Source organism: Micropterus salmoides, unplaced genomic scaffold (genome assembly GCF_014851395.1).
Source record: "Micropterus salmoides isolate LMB-PRFRI ecotype aquatic unplaced genomic scaffold, ASM1485139v1 Ms_hic_scaffold_23, whole genome shotgun sequence".
Lineage (NCBI taxonomy): Eukaryota > Metazoa > Chordata > Actinopteri > Centrarchiformes > Centrarchidae > Micropterus > Micropterus salmoides.
In genome coordinates this window covers 13,745,222-13,769,087 of record NW_024041484.1, presented here as the reverse complement: position 1 = coordinate 13,769,087, position 23,866 = coordinate 13,745,222, and the positions used below count along the sequence as shown (strand labels likewise).

Below are 23,866 nucleotides of genomic sequence, written 5' to 3'. Positions count from 1 at the left end.
CACCATATCATGTATGTAGCCATCAAACGCACATGGTTCTCATTTCAAAAAGAACCAGCATGGAAACACTAAAAGTCAGCAGGAGACAGCGTTTTCAACAAAGTCATGGAACTAACGCATATAAAATTTGTCAGCAACAGTTGATGGCAAAATTGATGGTCACTGGCTCAGTTCTAGCTTTAGAGGCCTGCTAAGACCTTATTGTGTTCTAAAAATACTAAGACTTTTCTAGTGGTAAATCTCTCACCATTGTTATTGAAGGCTTGAAAAGTTTAGCAGCAGGAACTAAGGGTGGTGGGTATTAGTTAACAGTTTGTAGAAGGGTTTTAAATCAAAATCAAAATAGTGTTAAAACCTTCATTATTTTAGTTTGTGTGGGATAGTAGGGGGGCCAACAGCACATCTTTGTACCAGGGCCCCCTAAAAGGTCACTCTGGCCATGTATTTGCTAATCCTATGTTTTCTACTAAGGAAATATGAAATGCAATCACAGACAATACAAAAATACATTATTCAGCACTGTCTAGCAGTTTATTCATATATGACATATATGTTTTTTTAAATATATTTTATTCATGTATTTATATATTTTACATTATTCTTGTGGCTGAATGATGTACCAAAGAAAAAAATCTGTTAAATTCTGAAACTTAAAAAATACAGTAGGTGAATTTGAGAGTGCACAATACAAAATTATAATTTGTTTTAATAAACAATGAGTTAGTCAGTGATGTTAGTCAAGCGCAGATTATATAACCAGCAATATGTTTACAGTGAAGCGTTGATGTAAGCACTCTGAAGGGTGTTTCAAGGAACAGGATTATGCTACAGACCCAATGGCTTCCACTTCAGTTGCTAGCTTCAATGTGAATCATGAGCCACCAGAAACACTCTCAGAACCAAATCATTACTTCATTTAAAAGTGTTGTGTTGTTTACAGGAGCCCGTGCAACATGTTAAACTTGTCAAACAGCTGCTCAAGTCCCCATGAGAGCAAATATATACGATTTAACTTGTCAAATGGCTTGAGACATCATGAATAGCATTTATCCATAATTACTTTCTGCCCATTCTTGTCTGGGTAATTCTGTGTCTTGAAATATCCCTGAGCTGCAGCGTTTCTAAAATAGCTTTCAAAACCACTTGATGGCTGTTTCCATAATGGCTCCATCATCTCATTTGTATATGCACTTTCATCTAAAAGCACCATTGATGGCACAACATAACACAATTATTGGCAATCTCAAAGCTTGAAGCAGAAAGAAAAAAAAGATATAACAATGTCGGTAAACATATTGTTTTTTTCAATGCAACATGTTGTCCTCGCCAGAATGATTACATTTACCCATACATTTTCCTGCTACACTGAACTGTCTGCTTGCTCTTTACCAAAGCTCAAACATCCATCAAAAGTAAATGTCAACAAGGCAAAAAGGGACACAACAATCCAAAAATAAAAATTAATCATATTGTCGCATCCCTGGTAGCCACTAATTGGGAGTCCAAATAAATCAATCACACATTATTGCATGCACACAGAGCTGCCTATTGATCGGCAACATTAAAATCTAACCTAGCACTCTGCATATTTCAGACATCAGTCTACTTTAAAATTAGTCCATAGACTGGTGTGATATGTAGACGTTCCTTAAATTTTTTTTTCAGTAAGGTATGCCAACTTTCAGTCAACAAGAGCTGTGATTCCTTTATTAACGGGTTGCAGTCTCTGTGTCACAGCTGGAGTTGTTGCCATGACGACAATACTGCACACGGGGGGGGGGGACACCGCTGCCACTGAACAATTTCTGAGAATAGTTTGCCAAGTTGTGAATTCCTCCAGGCATCTTCGCTCTGCAGAGCAAACAACATGGGCCTTTTACACTGGAGGGAGGAATTCACTTTATTGTACATTCACAGCATAAACACAACCTTCTTCTTATGGGCTCAAACAAGGGGTCAATGAGATATCGAGCTTGTGAAATGATACTAATGTCAAAGCTTGTGGTTGTATATCATGCTTTGTATGGGATGGGGGGAATTGTGCACAAGAGATTCAAGTTTGTAAAGGGGTAGAAAAGATTTGAAGATGTAGCAAAAGATGAGAATGTACAAATGTACACAGAGGTGGAAGAAATACTCTACAACTACAAAACCAAAGTGTAGAAGTTCAGTTACAAGTTCAGTCATGCATTCTATATTTTACTTAAAGTACCAAAAATAAAAGTACTTCCAATGCAAAATAGCCCATTTCAGAACAATGTACTATATTATTGGATTATTAATCACTTTAATGTTGCAGCTAGTAAAGGTGGGGCTAATATTAACTACTTTATGTAGTGCTGGGTAGCTTAATCTATAATAATGTATGATCAATTTATGTGTTGATTATGTTATGTATTATTAATTTGAATCTGCAAAGTAACTAAAACCTAAAGAAAATGTAGTGAAAAGTGGAGTAGCATTAAATGTACCTCAAATCTGTACGTAAGAACAGTACTTGAGTACATGTTACGGTTACTTTCAACTACTTTGTTCACATTGTCTATGAAAGGCTTTCTCGTTCTGCACAATGACTCTCATTTCAGATTCATGATGTGAAACTAAGTATTCCATGTTCCCATGTATGAATTTTAGTTCTATATTTACAGCCCAAAGCAGGGCCAAAATTCACACTTAAATGTGCATTTGTGTGCATGTACTGTTGTTTCGATTTATCCAAAAATATTATTTAGACATTCTCATTTGTTTTTACAGATTTTCACAGGTTTGAAATACGAACGCAGACTTTGAAATAGATTCTGAACATCATATCACAAGCTCAATTTCTTATTGACCCTTGTTTGAGCTCCCATATTCTTATGCAATTTCTGTCAGTTTCATCCTAGAAACCCAGCGAGAAATCTCCTTTTATTCTGTGTTGAGAAATTATCAACTTGAATTGGGTAAATGCAGCGACATCCAGACACTTGTGGAATTGTAGCTGCATTGTTTTAAGTGTTTTAGCCTGAAAAGAAGGTGTCAGATTTTTACAAGGTTTGTCATTGCCTTTACTGTGTCTTCTGTCTTTTCCTGCTACCATGAAAAATATATGCGACTACTACTTGATTCAAGTCGATCGACACTTCATGGGCATTGCATACATGTAAAAAAGTACATTCATCTAACTATTTTTTTATACTAGCTTTGGTTCATATAAGACATCTTTATTTCGTTAAAATGTTAAAAATCAAATGAAACTCAGACAAAACAATATAGCATGTTGGTGTAATATTTCAATGATATGTCATTTTTGACCCATTAAAATGAACGAAGGCTGATAACATCAGACCAGGAGTAACTTTGACACAGTTAACTTTCACCTGTCTGAATAATATATGTTTTGGCGCCACCTGGTGGTCAGATTGGGTGTGAAGTCAGTGTTGGCAAATTTTCCAGGCTGGATTTCCACTGCAGGCTCAGAGGCCTCCCTCATTGCTATCTCTCCATTCACACCAGAGCTTTTTGGAGAAAGTGTTCAACTGAAACAAAGAGGAGATTAATGGCGCTGCACTGAAGATGACCAAACTATTTCACCAAAAATGTTCAGTTGTTGACAATGTTACTCCATCAATTTTCTCCTCTATTCCTTTTTACATAATTAACTTTTCATTTTTTCCAAATTTATTTCCCGTTAAAATCAATACAAAAATTCAAACTTATGTGAAAGAAAAGGATTGCGCCAGTGGTGAGTGATACTGACATCAGTTACCATGACTAGGTATCACCTGAATTGGTGCTATTTCATCAAATTTATATGGCGCATAGTTAAGTAGCTACCTTAAGTTCTGTTTTAATATTAGACTTATTGACGTCTGGTTTTTAAACACCAGAGTAAGGCAATCGGATATGGCTATGGTTATAGCACAGGTGTGGTGTCGGTGTTTTTGCATGCTCGTGCATGGATTATGTTTACATGTGAGACACATCCTGAAATTCCCCCCGGTTTCTGATTCACAAAAAAATAATGTTTATCTGCACTGTTTGCCTGAAGCCTCCTCAGTCAACAAAAGCACATGTGCTGGCATGTGAATTATTTAGATTCTGAGGAAATGGAGCTTTTGCAGTCCGGGAGTGGTGGACAGAATAAATGTTAGCTTGCAAATGAATATTGACATCAGTTTGAGTCTCTGTCCTAGTGAGATTGAAGAGGAGGCAGTGCAGGAAAGATGCTAAACAGATGGAAGTTTCGTCGTCACAACTGTTTTCTGTGATATCCCATTTAGTTTTTTTTGTCAACATCCTCCACACCTAGCGTGTTCCTGGTTGCTTCAGGGCTTTGCTCAAGAGCATTTCAGCAGTTTTAGGAGTCAATTCTTGGGCCTTCCAGTCACAAGTACTAACAATCCTAATAACATCAGGCTGCCCTGCTGCCCAAATACTGTCAGTTTGGGGTCAAACGTAGATGCCCTCGGGGTTGAAGCTGGAGGACACAGTGCTTTGGAGAGTGCGAAGGTCACTGGGTAAGAGACGAGAAGAGCCAAGTTGTTTCAGAGAGCCAGACTCCACTTCTGTAGCAAGCAACATGAGAGAAGCAAAAAAAAAAGTAGTCAGCCATGAAGGACAAGGTACATAAATTGATTAAACAATCTGACATGAAATTCTGGCTATCTAGGACAATTATGCTCCAGGATCTACTGGCCACTGATCCACTTATTGTAAATAAATTCTGTAACTTTGTGCAAATGTTTGCTATTAGTACATTAGATAAAACAGTTTGCCACTATAGTCAATCTGAACTGGGAGAGAACTGAGAATGAGCAGTATGTGAGCTAAACCTTCCAAGGGATTTTTCAGTTGACATTGAAAATAGGGCTTTTCCTTTTGACTTGCTGTGAAAGTCTTGCAGCCCTGACACAGTCTTGGTCCATGTAATGGGGTTACAAACTTAAGCTGTTAAGGCACAACAGTCTTGCCTCAGCAGCTCAAGTCTCCAGTCTAACCCGTCATTCTCAGGATGACCACAGGGTGACACTGTGTACATACACATGTGAAGACAAGGCTGCACGTAAAGCACCTCAGTCAAAATTTGGTCAGCTGTGAAACTGAACTAGTAGTGTGTTAGTGTGCATGCATGTCTGTGTACATGTGAGTGTTTGTTTGTGTGTGTGTGTCTGTACGTGCCGTTGTTGTTTTCTCCTGTAGGTTGAGCAGGCAGCACGGTGACCTTGGTACCGGTCTGCTGAATGAACTGCTGCAGGTTGACCTGTCGTAGCTCTTTTGTCAGCTGCTCCAGCTCCTGTTCCTTCTCCTGTGATGGAAAAAAAACAAAACAAAACCACCATGACAACTAAATGAGGTCTGTGCCCAGGCTGATGCAAGCAGGAGCGCAACTGAAGAAATTCGCTCAACGTGCATTATGAAAAATAAGGACTACCTTTAAAATACTAAGAAATGAGTCTTGTACTCACTGGTACAGGAATTCAGCTACTGTGCCTTATTTGGATCCTTTTTTCTACCTTCACTCGACTATATTTACATAGTTTTATTGTAACAGGTGGATATAAAAAGTGAAAAACAATAAGGCTGCTCAGGATCTCTGCAGAAGTCATAACCCAGATGAGACAGCTAAAGAGAAGAGTTAGCTCCCAGATGGTTACGCAACTGCAGGCAAGGGATTGTGTACTTATTCAGGCCCCTCTCTAATCAGGCAAAGAATGCTGTAATACCCTCCCTCCCTTCCCCTTCTCATTACCTCATGCTTCCCACACCCTACTGGACCTTGCCTGTACGTAAAGCTCTTCGCTTCATAGAAGGATGCATGCAGCCAAGGATGCACTGCACATCTCTGCAAGCCAGAGATTACACTTTGCTTCACTGCCCACAGCTTAATGAGCTTAGATTTCTATGGTTCCACCTGTGTGCGGAGGACTGGATTTCCACGCACACCTCAGTGCCAAAGTTATCCAACTTTTTTAATAAGCATTTTTAAAACATTTCCTAAAATAAAACTCCTTCAGCATCCTCCACTCGTATAGGGAACTGCCAAGGGTTCTCCAAATTATTGACAATTCTGAGGCTACGCTGTTAAAAAACAAATCAAAATAGTAAATAGTAGGATCTGAGCTGACCTGTAATCTCTTGCTGGACTGGCCAAGCGAATGTTCCAACGCCCTGCAGCTGCTCTCCAGCCGCGCCGTGTGTTGGCTCTGCATTTCCAGCTCTGCCCTCACTTTCTCCAGCTGCGCTTGCACCTAAAATCCAGAGTGGAAGTGAAGAGAGGAAGCCAACGCTCATCACAACTTTTCAGGAGAGATGGGCAAAAGACAACTAATCCTCACAGTAAAGATGTAGGAGGACTCTTATGCTTTAACGTGTTTAGAACTTCAGACTTTGAGTTTCTTTGCTGTAAAAAACAATGCAGTGTTATGAGTTGTATTCATTTAAAGTGGTTAATATTTAAAAAATTGGTCATGTTCAAGATATCTTTACTATACTGTACATATGGAAAATCTTCTTTTACCTCCTTATTAAAGTTCATATATTGTTAGGTTTAGAGAGCTGCAATTATGGTTTATGTTAAAACTAGAGAGATGGAAAGCTAGCCACCAACTGTATGAACTGACTATGAGTCTATAGCTATGATCTCTGTGAGGCTGTCCTGCATGCTAACATGCTCATAGTGACAATTCCAACATTTTCATGTTCACCATCTTAATTTAGCATGCTAACATTTGCTAACTGGTGCTAAACACAAAGTACAGCTGAGGCTGATGCGAATGATTAGTTTCGCATGTATTTAGTCATAAATGCTTTGACATGTGCTTTTAATACTGTTGGGTCCAGCATTCTTATTTTAATAAATACATGTCTGAGCACAGGGTGTGTCCCAGCTGCTTTTAAACATGCTTTAGTGCAGCCTCTTCTCAAAAAATCTGATCTGGATCACGACGTTCTCTCTAACTTCAGGCCTATTTCCAAACTACCTTTTCTCTCGAAAGTGTTGGAGAGAATAGTCCTGAACCAACTACAAACATTCCTCAACAACCATGGCATCCAGGAGAAGTTCCAGTCTGGCTTTAAACCACGTCATAGTACAGAAACAGCACTTTTAAGGGTTTTTAATGATCTCCTTTTAACGGTGGATTCAGGCAACTCTGCTGTTCTGGTGCTTCTAGACCTTACTGCCACCTTTGACACTGTGGATCACACAATCCTTTTATCTCGCCTTGAAGGAATCAATATTGTCTTGAAATGGTTTCAGTCATACCTGACTGATAGGAGCTTCTCTGTTCATTTAGCTGAACACTCTTCGTCAACTGCTCCTCTCACCTGTGGGGTCCCTCAAGGCTCTCTGGGCCCCATCCTCTTTTCATTGTATATGCTGCCACTGGGTTCCATTTTCCAGAAACATAACATCTCCTATCACTGTTTTGCTGATGATGTCCAAATCTACTTGTCTATGAAATCCATAACCAAAGAGTCTGTGCAGCCATTGTTAGACTGCTTAAAGGAGGTAAAAACCTGGATCGAATTAAACTTCCTCACTCTGAATGAAAATAAAACAGAGATCATCACGTGTGGATGTTTAGACGCACTGGGTGACCCTCTTGGCACTTTGGGCCCCTTAGCCTCCCAAAACCGATCCTAAAAATCTTGGTGTTATTTTTGACATCTCATTCACTTTCAATAAGCAAATCAGTGCAGTTGTCAAGACCAGCTTCTTCCATTTAAGACCTCTAGCTAAAATAAAGGCCTATCTTCCTCCCAAAGACCTTGAGAAAGTCATCCATGCTTTTATTACCGGCTGGATTACTGTAATTCACTATACTAACTGGAGGTGATTTAAAGATTTCTGATGTAGATAAGAAATCTTTAAATCACCTCCAGTTAGTCCAAAACGCTGCTCGCCTTTTAACAAAAACAAAAAAGCCTGAACACATAACGCTCGTCTTGGCCTCCCTCCACTGGCTACCTGTCCGTTATAGGATAGATTTTAAGATTTTATTACTTGTTTTTAAGGCCTTAAAGGGTCTGGCGCCACCTTTCTGGCTGATCTCTTATGCCATCATTCTCCAGTCAGAACACTGAGGTCATCAAATCAGCTGCTCTTGGATGTCCCGAGATCAAAGCTAAAAAATAAGCCTTTTGGCGCCTTTGCAGTGGGTGCCCCCATCCTATGGAAAAGCCTCCCCATGCAAATTAAAGCTGCACAGACCCTACAAACGTTTAAATCGCTGCTTAAGACGCACCTTTTTGCAGAAGCTTTTAACCTTCGTTTAACCAGGTTTCTGATGTTTTAAAGTGTCGTTGTTTTGTTTCCCTGTGATACACTTTGGTTGTAGTAATTTTTATACTTGTTATTTATGTATTTGACATTGACCCTGTTCAGCACTTTGGTCAACTGTTGTTGTTTTTAAATGTGGTATAGAAATAAAATTGACATTGATATTATTACATTTCACAACCGCATGAACTGCTAGCGGGGTTGGGAGATTTCTAAAGCTGACACTAACATGACTTTAATCAAAAAGGAGAATTCAAAAGATAGACAGGATTGTACCTCCTCCTCATCTATCTTCTGGTTTAGCTCGGCCTCCTGCTGTAGCCGCTCCTGCTCCAGGCCTGCCTCCATGTTCTACATAATGTGACAGATAATAAATAATATAGGAAGACTGGCATGAAAATAATCGATAATGACATGATAAAAAAAAAAATACAAGAAAGAAAAATACTAAAGGTTTTCATGCTGTTTATAAACCCAATAAAACAGCATCCAGTTGAATCAGGTAGCTTCTCGATGATGCCAAGCTCACCTGTATACGTGCTAAGTACTCTAAAAGCTTGGACTCGCAGCTGCGCACCCCTCCCTGCAGCTCGGAGAGCTGTTGCCGGAGTTTCCGCTCGCTCTCCTGCTCGATCTGCAGCTCGTTCTGCCAGAATTCCTCCTCCTCCATCTCTGCATCGTTCCTCCTCACCTGCTGCTCTAAAAGCATCAACTCCTCCTCGAGACTTTCCCCCTGGCAAGTGAAAAGTTATTCAACTTGAAAATATTCTTGCCCCAAAGAGAATAAAAAAATACTTGCAAAGAAGATGATGCAGGGATACACGTACAGACTCAAAAGGTGGGACAGCGATAGGCTGCTGTTCGTTGTAAATGGGGCCTGGCATTGCAGCCCTGCACCGCCCACTAAACTACAGAGATAAACCTTAATAGATTTGAAGACATGAGGGTTTAGCGTGCAGGTGTTATGGATCTGCTGTAAGTAACAACACTGGTAGCTACAGTTTTACTCACTTCATTGGCCTGGCCGGTGGCCCTCTCACAGTCTCGTAGCTCAGCCTCGCAGCCTTGCAGACGGCTCTCCAGGGCCTGGAGTTTGTCTCTCTGCAGCTGCACCAGCCGGCTCAGCTCACTGGCTGGACTCCCAGGTACAGATGCTACTCCAACACCCCCAACCCTGCTCAGATTCAGACTCACACCGCGCTGGGGCTGTTTAGCTGGACAGATGGGTGGGTGGGAGATGAAAGGATGGCGATTGGATTGTTAACAATTAACAGAATAGAGGGAGGGAAGGTTAGAAAGGGGACAGTAAAACCAGGACTTTTGACAGTATGTGCATAACTAATAACACAACCATCCCTGACAACAGTAAGCTTTATTATACAAAACAAACTAAAACGCACTACCTTCAGCATCTCTGCTTTTCCCAAATATGTCCCGCAGACCCCTGGCCCCTCCAGTGAAGGTCAGAGACTTGCGTTTGGGTTCCCTTCTTTTGAGGGAGCGGTCTGTCCCTGATGGGCGGAGCTTGGCCAGAGGCGGAAGGCTCTGCCGGTAGAAGCCACGCTCTGGGACTCGAGCCTGCCCGTCAGAGGTGGGCCGCTCGCTAACAGACGGGCCGGTCCGCTGGAGGATGAGCTGGACATCACTGGCATACTGACCCCACTTGTTGAGGGACACTACAGGATTCTCATGTGGAGCCAGGTGACGTTCTGTCTCGCGCCATTTTTCAATCAAAGTGTACCTACCAGTACGTCCTGGGACAAAATTGATACACATAGTGCTTAATTACAGATATTTCTTGTCAACTTAAAGACCCTGTCTTTTCTCCATCAGCGTCTTACTGACAGGGATGGGGTCCAATATGAATTAAAAATTTAAACAGGTTTGTTTATTTCACATGAGAGACTTTGTATATTTTTCTGCATATTCCCTGTGCTCTTCTCCCTGATTTGACGTGGCGTGGCTCAGTTGGAAGCCGGTGATGTCATGTACTCCCATGCACCAATCAAAACATGATTACAGCTGTGGGGTTGTTTTGTTACTTTGCCTGGCCACTGTCTAGCAACGTGATCAAACCACACCCATAGAGTCCTGATGAAGCAGATAAAATCCAACAGTTACACTAGTTTGCATTGATTGATAGGTATATTTGGCTTTAAGATTTTATAATAAATTGTAACCCCTTGGACTGTGTTTTGTAGATCTATATATCAATCAAATTAAATCAGTTTTTCTACATCTTGGCATCACTCAAACTGCCCTAATCAGTTACTTTAAATTGAACAGATTTCAGCTTTGCTTTTAAATCATTGCTTAGAAAATGGGTTTCAACGGGGAGGACGCCTTAGATTGGTTCAGCTCATGTTTGTTCAATAAAAATGTATCTGCTGTAATTTGTATTGCTCTCTCCTTGGGAGGTCCCTCTTACCCATGGTGTTCGTTAAGGATCTATTCTTGGCCCCCTTGGACTCATGAGTCACAAACACAATTCACTTTCATTGTTATGCTATGCTATTAAAGAAACTCATCGACAAATCATTTAATGGCTTGGTACTGTCTGATCTCATATTATTTGTTTGTGTTGTCATGGCATAAGTAACTGTAAGCGCACTTTAAAAAATTTCAAAAATCTAGTTCGAAGTGCACTGCAATTGAGAGAGGAAAGACAGAATAGGTTCATTGAATTCTTTTGCAACTCTCCCACGCCTGTGCAGCATCAGTGGTTTCAAAGAATTTTACCAGCATGTTTGGCGAAAGAACTGTACAGTGGGAAAATTCAACTCAACAAACAGTGACTGTGTTGGGAAAAGAACTACGTTCAGAGATCCACGGCTCTATGTGTGCGCGTGTGTACGCCCACATTCTTGTCTGTACACATAGATAAGAGTAAAACCGTGTCCATCCTACCCTCACCCTTTTCTTACACAGTAAGGTCCCTGTAAAAGAGACACATTCATCACTATAGCCATTCACATCAAAGTGCCCTGGCCTAGACAAAAGACACAGAGAACACAAAGGACAGTGAACGCCATAACTCCTGCTACACTGTCACTGTGAAAGACGCATGTGTTTTAACTCTAAATCTATATGTGGTGTTTATCTGTCCATTTTAAAAACAGCACACATCTCTCAGTTTGAAGACATTATAACCTTATGGTCTTGGATTCTCAAAGTTATACGTACAGCACAATCCGTGCTGTATTTCTCTGCAATTGTACCGCACGTAAATAAACCAAAGCCCATTTATGGTGAAAATCTCTTTGTACCCTCTAGTCACTTTTCATTTTATTGCAATTCATCATCTCCAGTATGTCTGACAACCTGTCTGGACAATATTGGACCAAACCCACATCACAGAAAATCCCCGTAGGGATTTATGTTGGGACAAAATATAATTTATATCACAGGAGGCAGATGGAAAGGATTTTGACATAGTGTTAAATCTACTCTTCTTGGTGGTGGTCTTTGTCATGTTATTGGTCGGCCATTGGGATTTTCAAGATTTTTTGTGTTATTATTATTATTGGGCTGTGAAGACCCCATTATATAACCCATAATAATAACAATAATTCACATTTACTGCTACTTATTGATTCCATATTATATTTTTTCAAGAATCTACCACCTGCAAACACAAGAGATGAGCACAATGTTTCTCATATTGTAGTAAGTAGTTTAGAGCTTACCAATGGCTTGTGCCAAAGCAATGACCACTTCCTGGCATGTGGTGAACTCCGTGACCCCGCACACGATGCGCTGCACTCCGTCCACCCACACTTTCAGCTCCATGGCCTTCATCCAGAGGCCCTCATTCCTCCACACCACAAGGGGGTGATAATAGTGTTTTACTGTCCATCCTTGAGTGAAAAAAGGAACTATTCAACGCAATGGAAAGTGTTACACGGTTTTGCATTTCAGACAAACAGTCTTGATACTTGTAAAACAAAAACCTTGAAGTTGTACTCAGTACTTTCATTATCCAGCTCTACAGTTTTTCTCGGCTCTGCAGAGCTTTTTAGCATCTTTCAACTCATTGCTTTGGTTTCACAACTGTTTGGGTTCCCTCTCATCAGCGTTGTTTCCAACCACAGCAGGCAGCTCTGCACCTGCCCAGCACTTAACAGCAGACAGACAAAGTTAGCAAATGACTTTACGACCTCTACATACACCTATTACAATATGGACGGAAAGAACTAATATATTAAATATCAACCAAGCACCACATGGCCGTGCAGAGTGACACCAGCTTCCTAGAAAGAAACAACTTACAACACATGTTCTTCTGAAGTAGTTTCCTGCAATGCTGGCGACAAATTGCTGCAGGAGCACACTTACGGTGCAGTGATTGTGACCGTGTAACACGCCTCATCAAATATATTTTTCAGTGCAGGAAAGCTTACAGTGGTCACATGCACACAGAGCAAGAGCCATTTCAAACTGCTGACACAAGCACCTTGGCAGTGAGGCAGTCATTATGAACCTGGCAAGGCCACGACAGCGGGCCAATGCAACAGAGCAGTGAAGGAGGTGGTGCCTCCTGCTCCCTACTGGGAAGCCCCCCTCCTTTTTCCTGACTGGGCCATCAGCTCAGCTTGGATCCGTGACTTCCATATCGCTGGAGGCCTCCCTTAACAATTTAGGCGCCTTCCATCTTCATCACAGCAGGAATGGGACTCCCAATCCTCAAGCAATTTAACAACCGCTCCCCACTTGAGGCCTTTTCCTACTGAGACTGCATTGCATTGTACTCTACACTGATGGCATCTGTTAAGGGAAAGGCCTGCGTTTGGTGGAAAGCGGGATGATTTGTAACTGTAGACAGATACTGCAGGATGCATCTGAACCCAGATGCCTGTTACAGCCCAGTAAATGAGACTTTACCCTTGACTACAACTCAGCAGAACAGGGAAGAAAGGGGAGACAGTGGAATTAAAGAAAAAGAGGGAAAAAAGGAGCAATGAAGAAGACACAGTAGAAGGACAGATGGATAACCAAAGCAAAGAAGGTGATTGAAAAGGAGAGTGCATGGGTTATGGTTGCCACAAGAAAGACTGTAAACACTTAACATGAAAAAAGACATGAAACACAACCCCTAACTTTGGCAGAATATGACTTCAGTCTACAAGACATTTACCTTACAACATAGTGTGTAAAACCATTGCTTGCCTTAACTGACAATTGTATTTTTCTGACCAAACTGCAACACATTCAAGTATAATCTGAAATTGATTATCTACTCGGCAAGAAGTGAATTGAGTGAAACCATTTCTAATCTTAATTGGAAAAGTTTAACTTGAAATGTATTTTTACACAAATAGAACGTTTAGCTTAACAAAATGTCTGCGACATGGTTTCATAACATACAGTATCCTTAACAGATGATGCGATGTCGCCTTCAAATGCTCACAGCTGCGGGTGAAATGTTGTAATACAATGTTTATTCAGAGAGGAGTGATATTGGAATCGCACTGTGGTTTTATCCAGGAGGATTGGCCAGTTGACACAAGCTTGTAAATCTGCCCCCCTCTGCCTCTCTCTCTCACACACAAATGGATACACACACTTGCTATGAGCACATCTATGTGAGAAGTCGTACTGAAGTCATTCACTCCTCTGTGATACAATTGTCACAAAGCTATCATCACAACAGAGAGCAAAATAAGACACAAAAATTTCATTTTCACTCCATTCAAGTCCTTATAAATACTGAATTAACAATTCACTTGCTAATGGGAGATTATAATTTGCAAATGCTCATGAATTAAAGGTGAAGAGCTATGCAATAAGAGGCTTCAGGGATTTTAGAACAAAAGTAGAATTGCGCAGCATGCGCATTTATAAAATTTGTAAAAATAACAAATGTTTACAAGAGACATGAGTCTGCTGGACAGGATGCTCCATAAGGACAGCTTGGAGTGTCTTTTCAGGACCATGAGTCACCTTTTCCCCTAAGGTAACAGACAAGCTGCAGCCCAGTATAATATCAACCATCAAAACAAAAAAAACCCATTAGGTTAAAACTAATCTCGCAAATATGTTAATATTTAAAATGTTTTCATTCCTTGACTCACATGCTCCCACTGGCCCTAGTAGGTGTTTTATAAGAAGCAGCATAGGAGCAGGCAGCTGTGCAGCAGCAGATGTTCAGGTGCACTTTAGTCAAACTTAGCAGTAAGTACAGGTTTTTATTCTTTGATCCTTAATGATAAAACGGCCCTTTTGTAATCACTTAGATGAACTCAAAATCCTATATCTGTTAGGCTGAAGTACACAGGATATAGAAGGTGTGACCTGGGAACGCTGCACTGGCTTCGGACTTATCAGTGTCAAACTAATCAAATTCTTTGCACAACAGCTCTAGCAACATGGCCGCTGCAGTCTGTTTCCTTGTGCTTCGATTTTCTTTACCCTTCCATCACTTGAATCACTGTGAGGCTTGCCACGCCTCAGCGGCCTCAGCGGCTCTGTGACGACAGCCGTTGCTCTTATTGTTCTGAATTTTCATCAGCCTATTTCCACATTCTCTCTGGTTACGTCTTTGATCTAAATTACAGTCACTTTGAAGCACCCCACTGTGAGAGTGTGAATAAATAAATCATACCAGCTACATGGTGTGTTACACAAATTAGCATGCTGCAACATGTGCATTTCTATTTTGGTTCAGTTTCATTGTAAATGTACTCCCATTTTTAGTATCAGACTGAGTTATACCTCTTCAAAGTGAGTAAACCCAAGAACCTGTGGGAGAAGTGCTGTAGCTGTTGGATCTTCCTTTTCTATTAGTCACAGTTTAATAAACAGAAAGTCTCAATGCTCCACATTCCAACTGCATACTGAATCCTCCAAAGTAATCCATTTATAGAGAATCCAAGACAAGTAAAGTTCACTCTTCTTCGGCAACCTAAAAAAAATCACTAAAGGTAGAATTATCATTACATAGCTTCTGTTTAGCCTTAATTGAATTCTAATCAGTGTGAGGCTGTGTATATTTTAGAGGTTGACATTTGTGGTTTTGAGTTAAATGTCTCTACAATTATTAATAGATTGGGTCCGTCCCTCAGTATGAATTGCAATATTGGTTATCCCTTTACTTTTCCTCTAGAGCAGTATTACTTTGAAGGTTACTTCCCGTAACAGCTTACTGATTACAAGTTATCCTATTTGAAATGTAATAGTAGTGTAACTATTTCAATTACTTTATCAAAATAATGTAACTTATTACATTCAATTACTTTTCTTAATTTCTAATGAATGTTTTCAGCTGTTCACCATTTTCAAAAGACAACTTGAGAGGCAATTTAACTGGCATTGTAACGTTAATGGATTATAGTTACATTTATTTTGCAATTAAATTATGTAACTAAATGTAACTAGTCACTGCCCCAACACTGCTAAAACTTTGTTAATGACCAAATACCAGCAAAACTGACGACTTTCCCTCCAATAAACATTATAACAGTTAAACATCAGCATATTAGCATTGTCACTGTAAGCATGTTAGCATGCTGACATTAGCAGCTCAAAGTACCAGCTTAAGCAATCTTACATATTTGCCTGTAGTACTGTATGTCCATGTCTGAGAATGTAATATAACATTATGCTTCTAAGTAGTATCTTATTGGGCGCCAACTACATCATGTGACACTGTCACGTGCTGTCACATGGCATGGCATGGTTAGAGTATAGAGAGCCTAAGTGCCAAATCTGTACCGCCAGCAAGATCCGTTCTGCACATGCGCAAAAGTGATTCTGTCAGTCAAAGCAGGTTACCGCAAATCTGCTTCTTCAAAATGATCCAACTAAATCTTTCATATTGAGATAACAATTTTTTTAATCACTGGAGATGAAACTGTTCACTATGATGTAATAGGAATATACTTTAGATATGAAAAACCTTATTAAAGAGTACATTTTTAATTGACAACAATCTAACAATATAGCAACACAAAGGCAGCTAACCCTAGCTGCTAGCACATCAACCATCAGACCGATGTGCACAGCTGTAGGGTTAGCCGACACGCGTAAGGTAAGGGTAGAGTAAGATGCTTTGGGAAGCTGACAACGCCTTTTATACTAACTTAGCTAGCCAGCTACTAGCGCTTCCAGTACAGACAGGGTGTCTCATTCAGACGCACCCGGAGGCGTCTCATAAGGACGCTGAAGGGTAACTTTTGCATCAAATAACACTTTCTGAAAGCATCAGTATTTCATTTCATTCATCAGTAGCACATTCGTGGTAACCTTCTTTGGCAGACAGGACCACTTTTGCTCATGTGCAGAAAGAATGTTGCTGTTGGTACGGATTTGGCACTGACACTTGTAAGTTGGCACTGACACTTATTTCGGAAAATATATGTACTGTAGTCAATGGCAAAAGACAACTTATTTTTTTATCTTTTATGATCTGTGAGCTGAATTACACAGATGATGTTTGTCAATTTAAATGATAATTTTGTCTGACAAGAAAGTTGCAGTTTGTTGTACAGTAAAGTTACATTCAGTTTTGTGAAAACCGTTCAACGAACTACATCTCTCGTCTCGCACAATATACGTTACGAACATGTTAACGCGGTAATGCTAGTTAACATTAATTGCTTAGTTGCTGCTAGCTAGATAACTCAGCTATGTTCTAAGCAGAAATACAGTCCCCTCCAGAAGTATTGGAACAGTAAGACAAATTCCTTTGTTTTTGTTGTTCACTGAAGACATTTGGGTTTAAGATCAAAAGAAGAGTAAGAGACAAGAGTTCAGAATTTCAGCGCTCATTTCCTGGTATTCAAAGCTAGATGTGTTTAACAACTTAGGACATATCACCTTTTGTATTACACCACAGCATTCTTAGGTGAGCAAAAGTAATGGAACAAATAATCTTAAAGTAAATAACATTTAATTTTTGGTGGCCTAACCCTTGCTTGCAATAACTTGTTCTTGTTTGTTTCGGGGTGTTTCTCCCTTCAGTCTCCTCTTAAGGAGGTGGAATGCATGTTCTATTGGGTTCAGGTCAGGTGATTGACTTGGCCAGTCTAAAACCTTCCTCTTTTCCCCCCCTGATGAAGTCCTTTGTTTTGCTGGCAGTGTGCTTTGGCTCATTGTCCTGCTGCATGATAAACTTCCTCCCGATTAGTTAAATGCATTTCTCCATAAATTGGCAGACAAAGTGTTTCTGTCCACTTCTGAATTCATTCTGCTGCCACCATCAACAATTACATCATCAATAAATATTAATGAGCCTGTTCTAGAAGCAGCCATGCACGCCCAAGCCATGACATTACCTCCACCATGCTTCACAGATGAGCTTGTATGCTTCGGATCATAAGCAGTTCCTTTCTTTCTCCACACTTTGGCCTTTCCATCACTTTGGTAGAGATTAATCTTGGTCTCATCAGTCCATAAGATCGTGATACAGAACTTTTGCAGCTCATCTCTGTACTTTTTTGCAAATTTCAATCTGGCCTTCTGATTCTTAATGCTGATGAGTGGTTTGCATCTTGTGGTGTGGCCTCTATATTTCTGCTCTCTGATTCTTCTTCAAACAGTGGATTGTGATACCTTCACCCTGCACTGTGGAGGTCGTTGGTGATGTCACTTACTGATGTTTTGGGGGTTTTCTTCACAGCTCTCACAATATTTCTGTCATTAAATACTGTTGTTTTCCTTGGCCGACCTGTTCGACGTCTGTTGCTCAGTACACCAGTAGTTTCTTTCTTTTTCAGGGCATTCCAATTGTTGTGCAAGTAGTATAAGAAGAACAAACTGCTACATAACAAAACAGGGCATCCAACAGCAATAAGAAGAAGAAAGAGCTACAGAGACAAATAATTGATTTTTTAAGAGTCAGTAGAGAAGCTAGAGTAGAATTCATTTTGATCGGGGTGATATGAGGAAATAGTTGAAAAGAGCTAGAGGAAAGGTTGCTGCTATCAGTACAAATCCTTTGCTGTTGGACAACCTTAGCTGCAGCCCTTTGGTTTCAGACATGAAGAATACTGTGTCGTCTGGGCTATGAACCATTGAGCTAAACTTAGTTGTGACTTCAGTCTGCCTCCCCTGAAGTTTCATTCTCAGGATGCCACAAGAAGGCAGAGCTAGGGAGGGGTCACAGTGTGGCAAGACAGTGTTTCTTATTTTAATTTCCTCAAATATGAATGGTAATTCATAAGACGGATCAGCACACAAATACCAAGGAAAGATCCTTTAATATTCCTAAGATGAGCATTAAAAGTACAAAAATAATAATATTTAATATCACACTTACTGCAAGTCTGGGTTTAAATGCAAAGTATCCACCAAAGAGTTCATTTCCTGCCTTGTTTTCGCCCACTGCTCTCTCAGTCCATGACTAAATTTTAACAAACTAATTGATTAGGTTTGAACCTCTGACCCTGGCTTATTTCTCCAGCAGCCCGCCAATAACAAACAGAATACAATAATGTTGTCATTAACTGCCATAACATTATGATTTATGACAAAAAAAAATCCAATTAAACCTGCAAATGTACACTCCAATAGCACAAGCCCAATGTAAAACATTATTGTATATTTCCAAAATAGCACTAATGTCACCATGAAAAATATTTATTTGGGAAAACCCTGGTAAAAATATCAGCTTAATTTAACTATACTTGGTACACCTCATGCATGAACAATGTACATGAATGGTGTTATTTCTGACAGACTAACAATGAACTTAATGTATTACTGATGCATAATTATTGAAATATACACAAAGAGACTTTTATTTCAACTATTTTGAGACACTTTTAGGTTGTAATTTGGTGTGTTGAAGTTATTCGATATTACCAAACATGTTATCACGATAAAAACATTTCATATCATTCGATATCGATAATTATCACAATAAATGTAAAGTCGTTAGTTCTTTCAAGTTTAAAGGTAGATTTCTGCTCCTGACTGAAAATTTAAGAAACCAGATGGTTACTTATGTGGTTTTCTTTGTGGTCAGAATGGGAGAAACACTTGATGCTAAACAGTGAATCACTTAACAAAACTGAGGGAGAACATCCAAAACTAGTATAACTAAACTAGAATATTAGTAAATCTTTTTTCAGTCCCTGTTCCGCAACAAAATAAATATTTTAACAGAAAAATTAAGTGCTAATTTGTTCATGATTCATATGAATTAAACCAAATATTTATTGACGATAAATTGAACATTAATTATATTGATATTGAGGAAAATTATATTGCGATAATTATCATTATTGTTTTATTGCCCAGCCCTAGTTTAAGTACTTCTTTGTGTACTAATGCTTTACTTTTTTAATTTTTATATACTTAAATACACTTTGAGGATAACTACTAATACACATTTAACACAAGGAAATACTGTATTATAATAAAATTATGTAAAAAATTAATCAAAAAGAAAATTTTATATGAGTAACGTTAATATAGATTTCAAGTGTTTATTTATTTAGTAGCACAATCAAGTACAAATTAGATGTAGCTCAGTATATTTAAAATTGCACAAATTCATTAAGCAGCCGCAGTAGTGAGTAGGTCTACAACAGACGGTGATGCAATCAGTGGCCAATTTTTAAAGCAACAAGGAGGCTGAAGCAGCAGGGGATGGGGGTCCACTGAAACAAGTGGTGCACAGACAAAAGGGCATGTTGCAGAGTGAGTGTATGTGTGTGTGTGTGTGTGTGTGTGAGCCGACATGGCTAGCGGCATGACTGGATGCAAACAATCCCTCACCATAGCGACACAACTCTGGCTTTGTCCGAGCCTTACACAGATGACTGCATTGATTGGAGGGCACGATCTGGGAAAGTAGACCAAACAATCACTAACAATTAAGAAGCAACCCATGCTGTCCTGTCACTTCCTCTTTGTTTCCTCCCAGTGTCGTGGGCCGCGAGAAAACATGGAGGTGTGCAGTGCAGCAGGGTTTCTCAAACTCAGGATTAAGTGGGGTGTTGCTGGAACGTCTCAGAGTTTGTCTGCTGGTGGAGATCAACCACACAGATTAACCATTCAGTTTTCTAAAGGGAAAATTCACCTGTGACTCAGACAAACTAATTCAGTTCATTTTTAAAGCAATAACTCTATACAGAGAAAGCATAATGTCGTCTTTATACAATATAGTTATTAGTATTGCTTGCCAAACTCAGGACAAAAGTTCATTATATAATAGAGGCTGTACGAGTAGGCTACTTGAAGTGCATAAACACACAGCTCACATAGTTTTGCAGGTATTTGAACAGAAACCAAAGTATTTGACAAATTAAAAGATTTGACCTAATAATGATTTTTGACAATTCATCAGGGAAACACGACTGTTTGCACAAAATCAAAATGCAGTCCATTCAGTAGTTAGAAGATATTTCAATCTGACTCTGCCAAAGTGGTAGACACATTGCCACCCATTGAGCCACACCATGCTAATATCAGACTGACTTTGTGACTTTGCGTTTTTATATTGGCACCCTAACTTATATTATACAGCAGTATCTCACATCTTTCCTGTTTCTCTTCACTGCTAATTAATACTGTAAACTAATACAAGATTACATGAGAAAATGCTGCTATCCCTACTTTAAACTATTGCTAGTCCACCCTAAAATCTGATAAAGATATTAAAAGGATTCAAATTGGAAATAGTGCAATTGTGTGCTGCTCAATGGAGATGCCCTTTAGAGATTACTTCCACATCAACTTTGTCAGCTAGGGAGAGTGAGGTGGCTGCAGGTTTAACAAAAGCTGGAATAAGCTGAGTGAAAAGCTTCAGCGAGTAACCAGACAGAACAGCTTTCCATTCAGGTACTGTCAATCGGATATTCTGTAAGAAACAATGTTTCCTGTGGAGAAACAAGCATGGATGCATTTTACATGGATGCATTTTAATCCACATTACTAAAAACATCTTAAATAAATGGCAGTGGGCAGGTATTTGTCACAATTTCCACAAACATATGTATGGTAAAACATTTTGTTTAACTACTGATAACATGTGGGGAAATAAAGTGTATCCAACTCAGCATTATATTTATAACATTTTAACAAGTGCTGGGAACAATCACTATATTGAAGTTAGGTGACCAAATTGCCACCTTGCAGTCTCAAAAGTTAAACTAATCAGCTTGAGCCTTTAACCCTTTAAGACTTGGAGCTTAGCTGACCATGAGGGGGAGGAGGGTCTGCTGAAAGATAAACTAGACTGGATTTACACTTCAAAGTATGTTAATTAGAGTTTTCCGCTTTAGGAACACACATGTCTGATGTTAAGGCAAATATTGACTAGAAGGAATGACATGTTTACTAGTTGTAGTAGAGTAGTTTTGTAAATGGAGCTTGGGACTTCAAAAGACATAGAAGCCACATATTGTTGTGAAAATGTTGGTCAGGTAACACTGTTTTTGTATTTCTACCACAAACACAACCTGCCTGAGTTTTGTCCTTGATTCCGTCACACGCATGCTTTAAAGACTTTCTGCTCTCTACTCGCCTTTGCTGTATGACTCAGTTGAAAGATGTGATTAAAACCACTGCTGAGTGAGCACTTATAGCCCAACTCTATTAGGAGATTCATCATTGCAGGACTCAGCAGATCCACTCACACACACACTGAACCCACTCACTCATACACTCACTTCCTGCTGGCTCATGGATCAGGTATGTTACCATGTGGAAAATGTGTCAGAAACACCAGTGCCACTCCATTTGAGTATGCATTCTTGTGTGAAATATAAACTACAAGGAGGTTATAAAATAGGCTGGCACATCTTAGTGTTTAAAAAGGGAGGAGGATAGTGAGACAAACGTGAGCAAATCTGCAACATAAAGTTATGCAACCACAGGGGACAAGTCTGCATTAGCTCTTCATGGTGTTTTCCTGTCTCCCAGATATATAACAAAAGGAAATTCGCTTTGAATGGATCTAATTGCAGTTTATTATAGCAGCCTTCTTTGGCAGCAGTTTGGCTTCTTGCTTGACATTCAAGCAACAGTACGTATACAGGCTGCATGCACTCAGCCATGTGTATAAAGCCCACCAACATACCTTTTTTCTGCGGAAGATCACTGCGTGTTAGAGCATTTGAAACTCTCCTGTTGTGCTGGAGCCTCAGTATTTCTCAATCAAATCCGGTACTTTCCGCTGCATGTTTTGCGGGCCACTTGCCGGAGATCCTGTTTAATTCCGTGCTGCTCTGCGCCAACATCAGAGTTAACGGTGTGCGCGCATCCCCGCCTCTATAACCCGTGCGGTTATTGGACATCCGACATAGGAGCTTTCAAGGCTTCTGCTGTCCTGCCTGTCTGCTGCTACTCTGCCCGTCACTGAGTGAGACCAAAGAGCTTGTTGTAAATTACATCGGAACTGAACTGGGACACCGCAAGGCATGATGGACCGGTTAAAGCTGCAATGCACTGGCAACGCAAATGGACCACGAGATCCTCTGATCTCTGATGCAAGTTGCAGTCACGTTGAAGCTGGGGGATCTGATTGAGTCCTTTAAGACAAAATCTTTCATATTTCTACAAGTGTGTCTTTCACAGTTTACACACTTGTGAATAAGTTGTCTATGGCACTAATGTGGAAAGCAGTGGTGGGATGCAAGTAGGTTATACTGAAGTAGGCTAATATTTGTCCTACTGGAGTGTTTCTATTTTATGTTACTTTGTACTTCTATTCAGAGGCAAAAATTTGCACTCCACTACATTTATTTGGTAACTTTAGTAACTGCTAGTTCCTTTGCAAATTCAGATTAATTATACAAAATATAACAAATGAATTATGACCTGTTCTAGGTTATGATACGACTTTATTGATCCCCATGGGGACATTCAACTACCCAGCACAGTAATTAAAATTAGCTCCACTTTTACCGACATTAAAGTGATGTATACATTAATACATTTTTTTGCATCCATGACCTTTATTTGTAAAACAGTGTTTCTACACAGTGGTGTTGCTACTTTGCTACTTAAGTAAAAGTGTTGATTACTGGTGGTAGGTCACATATATTAATTTGTTTTTTTAAATTTCTTTAAGCTTTGTGCAGTTCTATTTTTAACAATGTGACTTTGTTTTTATTAGTCTCTTTGGTTTAATATATTATATTGTAAATGGTCTGTACTTTTATAGTGCCTTTCTAGTCTTCCGACTTCTGGAAGACTCAGTATATGGGTTAGACATATTTGAAGACATAAAAATACTGCAAATGTGTTGCAAAGTTTAACTACCAGGCACAATATGTCTTGTACTTAACTGAAAGGTCTTGAGTCTTCCAGGTTCCACATCCACTTGTGTAAGTTGCATACTGTATCATGACTGGCTCCATACTAGTTGTGATTGCACAAAATCCTGTTGGTACTGTATGTCTTAAAGGTAAAACATGCAAGATATGGACAGAATTTTAGTTTAAAATAACTAACATTATCAACAGAACATGAAGGAGTAACAATTTCGATGTTATGTCAAACGCTTGTATTGTGTTACAGTTTGTAAGTTCCAGTCCAGTAACAGGCTTACCAGACCTTCAGTATGTTACCTAGGGCACGTGATGTTAAACACATGATTAATGTTGTGAAACTGTTGGTTAGGTTTAGCCAACAAAACTACTTGGTTAGGTTTAGGAA

The 23,866-nt window shown here is 39.6% G+C and overlaps 1 protein-coding gene across 1 annotated transcript; it reads right to left on the bottom strand.

The window, feature by feature from the left end:
• Positions 1-688: 688 nt before the first annotated feature.
• Positions 689-22,571, bottom strand: rassf8b (Ras association domain family member 8b). Its single transcript, XM_038739058.1, has 9 exons — positions 22,287-22,571; positions 11,950-12,120; positions 9,667-10,017; positions 9,275-9,477; positions 8,793-8,996; positions 8,540-8,614; positions 6,108-6,230; positions 5,161-5,287; positions 689-4,547 (listed from the first exon to the last, which is right to left on the bottom strand). The coding sequence occupies exons 2-9, from the start codon at positions 12,059-12,061 to the stop codon at positions 4,432-4,434; spliced, it is 1,311 nt and encodes a 436-aa protein (XP_038594986.1). The 5' UTR covers positions 12,062-12,120; positions 22,287-22,571; the 3' UTR covers positions 689-4,431.
• Positions 22,572-23,866: the final 1,295 nt, after the last annotated feature.

What these genes read in the sequence shown, in the direction of transcription:
- rassf8b (XM_038739058.1), bottom strand. Translation starts at nt 12,061, where the DNA reads ATGAAGGCCATGGAGCTGAAAGTGTGGGTGGACGGAGTGCAGCGCATC. An exon ending in TGCTTTGGCACAAGCCATTG is followed by an intron (nt 10,018 to 11,949) that starts GTAAGCTCTAAA and finishes ATTTTGTCCCAG; the next exon opens with GACGTACTGGTAGGTACACT. An exon ending in TACAGGAGAAAACAACAACG is followed by an intron (nt 4,548 to 5,160) that starts GCACGTACAGAC and finishes TGCTTGCTACAG; the next exon opens with AAGTGGAGTCTGGCTCTCTG.